Genomic DNA, 11070 nt, shown 5'->3' with positions numbered 1-11070 from the left:
CACGACGGGCGCGCCCCCGCCTCCTCCCCGCGACACACAGTGTATAAGCGACACTGGAACCTTCGGCTGCAACCACCGGACATCAACCGCCATTCTTTCTTCCCTAATCGTCGCTTCACTTCTTCCTGGTACTGTTTCAAGCCTCCTCTCTCTCCTATTCGTGAACGCTTGATTGATGTGTGTAGTGATGGCGTGGAGGAAGCTGTAAAAGCTGCTAACATTAGCCAGCTAGCTGAATGCAAAGCGTAGCACCTGTGTGTGTTTAGTATCTTGTGATCTTTGACGCGTCTGTACTCTTTGAGATGAGGGGGTTTAGTGTCTTGTGATCTATGACGCGTCTGTACTCTTTGATCTGCAGTAGGGGGACATTCATGCTTTTTTTTTGAAGAGCTTCATGTTTGTGCTCTATGGTTCAGTATGATGCAACACACAAAATGGTTTGTGTGGAGAGCTCACCTCAACTCACCGTCCTGGTCCATATTTAGAGCCTGGCTGTGAGGCTATGGTTGGGGGTGTGTCGTGGAGGGCAGCTCCCCCAACAACCTATCATCAGACAGGACCAGGTCTAATGGGAACTGGCACCAGTCTCCTTTTCCTTGATGTGGCCCAGTCCAGCTGTGTGTACTTATTCACTGTTCAAAGTTATTGAGCAAACTTCTGGGTATCACCTTTATTTATTTTTTATTTTTTTTCACTCAGGAAACAGTTTTTTTTTTTTTTTTTTTTTTTTTTTTTTTTTTTTTTCCACTCAAGAAACAGTTTTGCAATTTTATTCCAAACTTTTATTACCAATTTTATTCCAAACTTTTATTTTTTTTTCCACTCAAGAAACAGTTTTGCAATTTTATTCCAAACTTTTATTACCTTTTTTTTTTTTTTTCCACTCAAGAAACAGTTTTGCAATTTTATTCCAAACTTTTATTACTTTTTTTTTTTTTCCACTCAAGAAACAGTTTTTTTTTTTATTACTCAAGAAACAGTTTTGCAATTTTATTCCAAACTTTTATTACTTTTTTTTTTATTTTTTCCACTCAAGAAACAGTTTTGCAATTCTATTCCAAACCTTTATTGCCTTTTTTTTTTTTTTTTTTTTTTTTTTAAATGTTTAAATACCATGCAGTGCCACCACATTGCACCAAATCATGTGCATCTTTTTGGGGCAGATCATTCTATCAGGGAGCTTAATGTGTCAGGAAGTAAATGTGCAATATTTTGGGGGGAGATCATTCTATCAGGGAGCTTAATGTGTCAGGAAATATAAGTATCCTATCTGTTATAAATATTTAAAGGTTTAGGGAAGTAGCACTGCAGGACATGTAACAGTGAAGGGGCCATTTATAAACTGAGCCTACTTTGATTGCGATATATATATATATATAGAAAAGTCTGGAACATCCAAGTTGGAGTTGCCGTACATACTGCTGTGGGATAAGCTTTTGTTAACCCTCACAAATCAAGTGTGTCCCTCTATTGTGTTCAGTGTGAAAGAAAAAAGCATTGTTCAGCAGACCTGCAAAGCCTATCCGCTCTGTGGAATGTCACAAAGCAGTGTATTAGCTATATAAAGCTTTGGTTTTTGGAGCTACATTGTGTTTTTTAGGGGTGTTTCTTTGGTTTATGCTGTTGTGTGTTGGGGCAAGAGCATCACTGCCAATGACAAGTTGGTTAAAAGGGCTGGTTTGTTGAGGAAAACCTATCTGGTATACAACTTTATAGCCATATATAGAACTTGTTATGTTAAACCCTAATAACCTGGTTGTTAAGATTATTTGTGGAACAAGTTGTTCCACGGCGTCGTGCTAGGAAATAAGAACAACATGTCCGGTAGAAGAACAAGCTGTGTTGCCTAAAAAGGTTATCATGACATTTAATAACAGGATTCAAGTGGAAAACAGGATGTGTGCTATAAGTGTATTTATCCAATACAATCCAATCCAATATTTATCCAATTTTTTTTTTTACAGTTTCACAGCTGCTACCATTAAAGCCTACAAAGGCCACCTTCTGTTTCTACCTGTGTGATTAGGTCACTGCATAGCATGTACCTAGAGCTGCATGTAATGATGATTTCCTGTATTGATTAATCTGCTGGTTTTCCCTCTTGATAAATTAGATTTATAGTTTTTTGTTTTTTTCTACAAAATGTAGTAAAGTAGTGAAAGCTGCATGTTATCTTTTCCCACAGCCCCATTCTCACATTTTAAGAAGCTGAAACCAGCAAATGTTTGGCATTTTCTGCTTAAAAAAAGATTATTTATTGCAGCTCTAGTACCTATACACCCAGTGGGGGCAGAAAAGTATAATTAACTCAACTCTAAAAGCTTAGTTACATTATGGTTCTTGTTAGGGTGTCTGTATTTAGAAGTTATGAAAAAACACTTGTGACAGTTTTGTTAAATGTTTCTTGAAACTTGGACCAAAGAAATCCTAGTTGTTGCATAAATTCAACACTGATTAAACTAAATTGTGTGTTTTTTTTGTGTGTGTGTGCTCTTATCAAATAGACATAGCAGCTTACGACCATGAAGGGAATGATCCTCCAGCTCAGCCGCAACCTGAGCCGCGCCGCCCCAGTTCTTAGTCGCAGCGTCCACTCTGGCACGCGCCCCGCCTCCACCGCCGCAACCAAGCTGAGGTCTGACCGCCCGCTCACCTCGGAGGAAATCTACGCCCGCGAGGACAAGTATGGAGCGCACAACTACCACCCCCTGCCCGTGGCGTTAGAGAGGGGGGAAGGTGAGTGAGGAGCATCATATGACTACTAGAAATGAGAAGCATGATCACTGTATTGTTCATCGATGCATAACACTGTTTTTCTCTGGTGATTTACTCAACATGCTACAGAATCATCACACATTCCTGAAAACTCCCGTTTTTCTTCTGTCCTCTAGGCATCTACTTGTGGGATGTGGAAGGCAGCCGGTATTATGACTTCCTGAGTGCTTACAGTGCAGTAAACCAGGGCCACTGCCACCCAAAGATCGTAGCCGCGCTCACCGCCCAAGCCTCCAGACTCGCCCTGACCTCCAGAGCTTTCTACAACGATGTGCTGGGAGCCTATGAGGAGTACATCACTGGCTTGTTTGGCTATGACAAAGTCCTACCCATGAACACAGGTACTGTAAGGAAACCTCAAGTACTTTAGTTTAAGTTATTCTGAGTGGATTTGTTGACGTTTCTTTTTTCCTACACATTAGGTGTTGAAGGTGGGGAGACGGCCTGCAAGCTCGCCCGCAAGTGGGCTTACAACGTAAAGGGGGTTCCAAAAGATCAGGCCAAAATCATTTTTGCAGGTAAGTCGCAATATTTTGTTGCAAAATGCTACGTCGCAGTAATGGAGTTTGTCCAATTTGTTACCTTGCCCAGTGTGTCTATAATTAAATTGGCACCAAATCATGTGCCTCTTTTTGGGGCAGATCATGGTGTCAGGAAATATCTTAATTCATCATTCAATTTTAAGAAATTTAAGAAATTAGCAATGTTTGCCTTTGCACATTTTAAGCATATTGTACTTGACTCATGATGAACGTTTAGATTTTGAGTTCAGATGTTGGATAACTTCAACTCGTGATTACCACAATAATTCTTTACACTTTGGATAAGACTTTAGACACACTTCAATAGTCTAAGATGACAATACTTTGCATTAGTCCAATCATCTCGACAGATAAAGGATAAGGTGACCGTGGGTTTCAATTTTCCTACATTATTTAAAGATGTAAGCGGAACAATGATGAATATGCCTCATTCACTCTTGATTTGGTTTAGATGGAAACTTCTGGGGCCGCACCATGGCAGCCATCTCCAGCTCTACTGACCCCAGTAGTTACGAAGGTTTCGGCCCCTTCATGCCCGGCTTTGAGCTTGTCCCATACAACGACATCCCTTCACTGGAGGTACTGGTCTTGATACAGCATCTAGTATGTTTTTATTTTTAGTAAGTTTGTTTCAGACGAAACAGGTGTTTATTTTTTTTATATTACTAACAATTAACATTGTCTGACTCACAATGGACAGATTTAAAAACAAACAAACAAAAAACAAAAAACGTTCAAAATAGAGCAGAACCAGAGATATTTTGTTTGTTATTCAATGCATTCATTTTCCTTGTGAAAACCTGGCAACTACTTTGCCCACAATGCAATTTAGCTTGCAACGCCTGGGTTGGAGATCGGAGTGTGTCATTCTAAAGTTGCCTTGAGCCTCCAGCAGACTCGAGGAGTGGGCTACAGAGGTCTCAACTCTTTCTAACTCCACAACTGCATATAATTTTTAATTTTCAAAATTGTAACTGACTTTTTTTTTTTTCATATCGAGTAGCACATCCAAAGATCTGTAAACAAACTTTGATGTGCAAAATTGCTGGTTCACTAAACAAACTTTGATGTGCAAAATTGCTGGTTCACTATAAGTTCATAAAAAAAACTGTTCATTTCATAAGGTTCATAAGGACCGCTTACTGACTGCAGTTGCGTATGTCTGCACCTGCTGCTTTCCTATGTAAACATAAGAACATAATGATTGACCCAAGTAGTGTGTATTTATTGATAGGTTATCCTGGACAAAGATACAAATGTCTGACGAGTCCTTTTATTTTTTTTCTTCTTTTCTACAGAAAGCTCTTCAAGACCCCAATGTCGCTGCCTTCATGGTGGAGCCCATCCAGGGGGAGGCTGGGGTGGTGGTGCCGGACCAGGGCTACCTCACCAAAGTCCGAGAACTTTGCACCAAATACAACGTGAGTCGTAGGTTTGAATGTTTTGCATTGACCATCTTCCAAGTGAACAACTGTCTGTTAGTAATTAAAAACACAAATAAATATTTGCCATCATTTCCTCTAAACGACCGGTTCAATGTTTACGCCTGAAGCTTGTTCCATGCTGTTTTACGTGTAGGGGCATGTGGCAACGAAGGAGAGGCACATTGAATACAGTGTGAAAGTTATTTACACATACATTTTTTTGCTTGAGAAGAAGGGTTCGGGATGGAGTGAGACTACACCGCATTTAAAACTGCCATCCCTTAACACCACAGTGTGTTTTTGGTTGCACTACTACGGTTAAAAAAATGGTCAAGCTACTTCCTGCCTGGTCTAAATAGTCCGTACTACAATGTTTCTAAGCAGTGCAAGAACATTACACACAAATGCACAGAAGCCAGCTGTTACAGAACAGTGTGGCTTCACCTGTCCGCCAACTTAATTAAAGGCAAACTGCAGTTGTGTTTCTTAGTTAGGCTTTCTTATCTGGTAGAAAGGGTAGAAAAGCATTCTTCACAAGGAGAGACGGGGTTTAAGTCAATTATGTGAACTGGAAATCACTTCCCACCGGCCAAGGAGTAGAAGAGGTTAATACAACATGTCCCCAAGTCTAGGTATTTTGTGTAGAGAAGGATTTCTGTATGAATTTCCAAATATAATATCAAATTATTATACTTTTACTATACTTTTTTTTTTTTTTTTTTTTTTTAAACTCTGCTGTACAAGCTGTAACGAAAAAAAGCGCAGAAGTCTCTTGCTAGAGCCATTGTTTAGTTTGTCCCCTCTGGGCTACTGTGGAAACATGACCCACTCGCTATGTAGATAGAAACGGCTCATTCTAAACGTTCTAAACTGTTCCTTTTTTTTTTTTTTTTTTTTTTTTTTTAAGTGTATGCTTTTACAGGCCAAAAAGAAACCTCGGGCTGTGGTGGGGCTTTGAGATTACTACTTAAGTCCTTTTGTGTTTCGTCCAGGTGTTGTGGATTGCTGACGAGGTGCAGACAGGCTTGGCAAGGACCGGCAGACGCCTGGCTGTGGACCACGAGGAAGTCCGTCCAGACATCGTGGTTCTGGGCAAAGCTCTCTCTGGAGGAGTTTACCCTGTAAGCGTTGTTGTTGTTGTTAAGTCACATGGCACACCATGTTATGGATTAGTTTTGCAAGTAGAAGACTCTCACATATGTAGAAAAATCCCACAATGTTTGACAGGTTTAGGAATCATAGTAGTTATGTAACCTTTGCTTTGACTGATCTGTGTCTGTGTGCCTCAGGTGTCGGCTGTGCTGTGTGACGATGAGGTGATGCTGACCATCAAGCCTGGAGAGCACGGGTCCACATACGGCGGTAACCCCGTGGCCTGTCAGGTCGCAATCGCTGCACTTAAGGTCGGTGTTAAAAATGCACTTAATTTAATAGTTTCTGTCTATCTACCCTTAAACAACTCGCACATCTTATTTTTTAAATCTCTTACTGTTCTTGTTTGCAGGTGCTTGAGGAGGAGAAGCTGGCAGAGAACGCTCAAAAGATGGGAGAGCTTCTGCGGAGCGAGCTGAGCAAACTGCCCAAAGACATTGTGACAACAGTCAGAGGAAAAGGCCTCCTCAACGCCGTCGTCATCAGAGAGACTAAAGGTACAGTACTGGACCTTTTTCTAAAACCGCAGCACGAGTGTTGACCAGTATTTGGTAGCTCAAATAAAAATCCCAGCTAATAGGCTTTAGTTTTTTTTTCACAAGTACAAAATAAATCCAAGCTTTCATTAAAAAAGCAACCCTTGAAGGACCAGTTTGTAGGATTCAATGGCATCTAGCAGTGAGGTTGCACATGGCAGACAACTCAATACCCTTTGAAAACATACTTATGAATATTATAATCCATTTCTGCTAATGGGTCCCTATAAACTATTCCTTTGAATACACAATTTAAATTTCTAGTCTTTGAATGACCTCAGCCAGTTAAATTGGTATCAAATGTTGTCTTTTATGTGCTGAAAATCAGCATCAAGACTTGAATTCATAATGTCATTTTTGGAGGCAGTTTTAGATTAATTTGAGTGGAACAAAATTTTAACTATGATTCTTTGTGCTATTCGACTGGTTCATATTAGCAAATTAAAAGTGAGACGTCAAACATATTAGAAAATGTAATGAATCGCTTAATCTGAGCTACATTACCACGATCCTCACAGACTACAACGCCTGGAAGGTGTGCCTGCGCCTTCGTGACAACGGACTGCTGGCCAAGCCCACCCACGGTGACATCATCCGCCTGGCCCCTCCCCTCATCATCAAAGAGCACGAGCTGCACGAATGTATCGACATCCTCCAGAGAACCATCTTGTCCTTCTAAACTACAACCAACCATTCAACGATACACAGACGACCTTCCACCTGATAATCCTAATCGACAGGTTTCGCTAAACATTTTAGTTTTGTTTTTTTTAATTTCTTTTTCAAAGACGGGAGTTCTTTGAGGCGTATTACTGTAGAAATACAGTATAGAGACTGTGTGGGGTGTGCTTATATGAGGCTATATGGACACTTTTTGTACAGAAAAAAAACTGCTGTAAAGAAAAGATTCTGATAGACTGCAGCACAATCGGACAACTATTTTAAAATGTTCAATATTTAATTCTGAGGCTGACCCGAATGCTTCGAAGCTTTAACCACGGCAATCAGCGTTCAAATCAGTACTTTAATGCGTGTTTTACGAGTTGTCCACACAGCAGAGGAGGTCAATAGACCGTTTCAACAGCCATGTCTTTTATTTTACATGTTGACATAGGTCAGTTTATATATTCATTTAAACATGAGCAAGTCCATTTTTCATGGACTACCTCTGTAATTTCTTTGATATGATTTTTGCACATTTAGTAGCCATTTTAATAAATGGGTATCCTTGAAGTCCTCATCCCTCATTGGAGAATAATAAGTAAATAATGACCGCCCTAGATACAATTTTTCGCTGGTATCGATGGTTGTAAATGGTCAATGTGCTAGTCTTCAATAAAACCTATTTTAATTTTTAAAAAGGATATGTGATGCTACCGGGGACGTAATGCAGTCTAAAGTTTAAAAGACTTTATTTCAATTTTTTCCTCAGAGGCCTACAGTAAGTCTGACAGACTTTGCAAGTTGAGAGTACACTGAAATAAATGATGGTCACTATTATAAACATATTTGATTAGTATAGTAAACACATACTGAACTACTGCTGACATTAACCTGGGATGGTCTGGGTATTAAGAGCTCAAGAGCTGGGTTTTGAATAATTATTTGTGAATTTTAGTTTGCTGAAACCTTTTTAAAGTACTTTTCATTTCAAGTACAAATATATGACCTGTATCTGTAGTATGTTGTCTTTGTCATTGAATGTTTTCTCTGTTACAAAACTAAGTTAATAGTGTCTTTCAAAGGCAATATCACCTTTTTAGTTGTTGCATAATCCATTGATCTTCAAATAAATTATTGCAGTCTTATTTCCTGTGTTGCTTTTTGTGTGGAACAATGAATTTGAGTGGCCTTTTTCAGGTAGCAGGTTTATTGACTTATCCAGTTAGCTTTGCTGATTTAAAACATGGAAACTCTTAAAATCCAGAACATAGACTAATGTCAAAAGACCCAGGTATCCAGATACAATCCAAAAACTAGTCTATTTATCTTAAATGACATGACAAGCTACCTGTGGTCTGAGTTGATGTCATTATTTACCCAACAGAGCAAAGCATACACATTGTCTCTGTCAGACTATGACCCAATCCCAATGTCCCTTATAAGGACTTGAACCCTGAACCCTCAGGGACTTACTGACGTCACCTGGTAAATGGTTGAGTGTGCGAGACTGTGTAAATACGTTTGGTACAGCACCTAACTGCAACATATAGCATTGCCATGACAACGTCGAAAAATAATATGTACATTGGTGGGTTCTTTTTACTCCCTTATTTGAACGTCTTCCTGGCTCTTTCCTCACAAAATGAGAGGCAATTTTAAATGATCTATTAACTCTTTTTGTTTCTGTGTTTCTATGTTCCATCTTCAATCCTTCATGCTTCCACTGGTGACCCCCGTCTTTAACGTCGGATTGATATGAATTGTGGGTAATTCTCTCGGGCAAAGTCTGCAGAAATGTGGTTTTATAGAAAGGGTTCATAAAGGACTCAAAATCTCTGCGAGAGATCCATCAAACACTAGAGGATTAGGACAGAGTCTGTGTGTGTTGAGATAGGGATTTGGGCCTTTATACTGAAGTTATGCATTTAATCTATTATTTTACAATGATTCTAAACGTACACTAGATGGTGCTGTGCTTTAACCGAAACAAAAATAAAGATTGGTTGTTATTTAAACCAAGTAGCGTGTACAAACACTGATCGGGCAGGTGTTAAATACAAAGCTTAAAATAACAGAAATAAATGCAGGGATAAGAACCTAACCACAGGTACAATTCAAGATATAAAGTCAAAGCATAGCACTGTTAAACCTACAAGCCACAACCTGGATGATTCATCTATCAGGCTGTCACACGATCTTCTAGACCAGCTGCACACAGGGACCTCCTCTGACAGAGATTTGACATATTTGACACTTGTCATTCCCAGAAGACGAGCTGTCCTGAACTGGATGTTGTGGCAACAACTTCAATCCAGCTGAACAAGACAGTCCAAGGCTTTCTGCCCCCCCCCCCGAGTGCTGACCTTCAGGCAGCATAAACCGTTCCTGCACAGGCCGCATCCACTTATATTTTTGCTACACAACAATAATATAAACAGCAGCAGGGGTAGAATACAGATCTGACAGATGGTATCAGATGAAGATTTCATCTCTTTTATAATTGGTACGAATGAATTTTGACCTTTGTTGTAGGTTGAATTGTATTTGCTGCTTCACAATAGCTGTTTTTTTTTTAAAAAGTTGTTTGGAAAAAGTAATGCGACAGATGGCCGATATTTCGTTCTTAAACAGATGTACGAGAAAAGATGGTGCAAGCTGTTGAGGATCAATGAAATCCACTTTAATTAGTTAAACGCTTTACACTTTTAATGGCAGTACTCCAGGCCAGCTCCTCGTTCAAGGCTGTTCTATGGAGTGCATTGTTTTTTATTGCACTTTTGTTTACGGAGCTTTCAACCACATCTCATGGTCTTTCTTATGGGAGATGGAGTTCATCTGGTATCATACGACTGTAGTTCCTTTCACACGTGAACTAGATATTTATATTTCTCTATTTTTATCCAACCAAGCAGATCCTTAGGACTTTTTTGAAAATGGCAACCTGGCCAAAAGCAAACCCACTTGAAAACTTCTGAAAAAGCAAAATGCATTCATTTACAGAAGCTTAGTTTCTTCCATCTCTGAACATTCATCAAGTAGAAGCATAAAGAATCGTAACGTGTGGATAAATTAATAACCTTTCCACCACTGGTAACAAGCTCTAAACTGCTCTAACCGCCTAATGATCAGATTTTTTGTTTCATCAGCCGTGCTGTCAAAACAGACCTTGTTGTTCAGGGGGCGAATGTGCACACAGCCTACAATCTAGGACAGGTTATTATTTCATATGGAGCGGAGCAGAGACATGAGCAAAGGCCCAGAGCTTGCTTGTGAAATATGAGTGGAATCCAGCCTGGCAGCAGAAATGAGGGTTATCACCGGCTGACACCCAGCAATACGCTGGTGTCCTGTGCATGCTTTGATCCTACACTCCGCGGAGGCCTGAATCCCACTCAGCCACGATAGGAAGGCATACCATATTCCACAAATGAGCTCCAGTTTTGGCAGGGGAGTGACAGGCCACAGGCTCTGTGAGGATCTCAGGAACACAGCAGGTCCAGGCCGCGTAGGGGCTTTAACAGCCTCACAGCCAGACCTGAAGATGTCTTCTTTAAAAGCTACTTGATTTTGCCTCCGCCACACACACACTCGGTGCCAGCAGTCGGCCAGGTCCGTTCAAGCATGGGGTGCAAGGCTGGCTTCAAGGACTAGTGTGTGCTCCAACACAAATCCCTCAGACCAAGAAGGTCAAGAGGGGGCTCATCCAGGCCCGCTGCTCTCGTTCCACTTCTTTCGGCTCTTTGTTCGTCGTCTCCTCTTTGTCTTTCCTCTATTTTTCTGTCTCTCCGACTGCCTTTCCTTTTCAATTTTTTTTTATCTATCCTCATGTCCCCTCCTTCCCTCCCTCCTACTGCCCCTTTGTCTCCCTCTCAGCCAGCCCCATTTGTATTCATTCCTTACATAATGGAGAAATCAGATTGTGGTACTTAGCACGGATGTAATCAAAGTACTGTGCCTGAAATTTAATTCAGGTAAAGC

At 40.4% G+C, this 11070-nt stretch overlaps 1 protein-coding gene across 1 annotated transcript; it reads left to right on the top strand.

Moving 5' to 3' along the window:
- Positions 1-10: 10 nt before the first annotated feature.
- Positions 11-8237, top strand: oat (ornithine aminotransferase). The gene is made up of 10 exons (XM_054598659.1): positions 11-128; positions 2505-2736; positions 2892-3116; positions 3198-3293; positions 3769-3896; positions 4616-4738; positions 5734-5862; positions 6031-6144; positions 6246-6390; positions 6948-8237. The coding sequence occupies exons 2-10, from the start codon at positions 2523-2525 to the stop codon at positions 7106-7108; spliced, it is 1335 nt and encodes a 444-aa protein (XP_054454634.1). The 5' UTR covers positions 11-128; positions 2505-2522; the 3' UTR covers positions 7109-8237.
- The last annotated feature ends 2833 nt before the right edge of the window (positions 8238-11070 follow it).

Source organism: Anoplopoma fimbria, chromosome 5 (assembly GCF_027596085.1).
Source record: "Anoplopoma fimbria isolate UVic2021 breed Golden Eagle Sablefish chromosome 5, Afim_UVic_2022, whole genome shotgun sequence".
Lineage (NCBI taxonomy): Eukaryota > Metazoa > Chordata > Actinopteri > Perciformes > Anoplopomatidae > Anoplopoma > Anoplopoma fimbria.
This window is presented reverse-complemented; position numbering and strand designations above follow the sequence as displayed.

Bases quoted from the DNA above. Each gene is read 5' to 3' on its own strand.
- oat (XM_054598659.1), top strand. From the start codon at position 2,523: ATGAAGGGAATGATCCTCCAGCTCAGCCGCAACCTGAGCCGCGCCGCC. The intron at 2,737-2,891 runs GTGAGTGAGGAG...TCTGTCCTCTAG, and splicing joins GGCGTTAGAGAGGGGGGAAG to GCATCTACTTGTGGGATGTG. The intron at 3,294-3,768 runs GTAAGTCGCAAT...GATTTGGTTTAG, and splicing joins GGCCAAAATCATTTTTGCAG to ATGGAAACTTCTGGGGCCGC.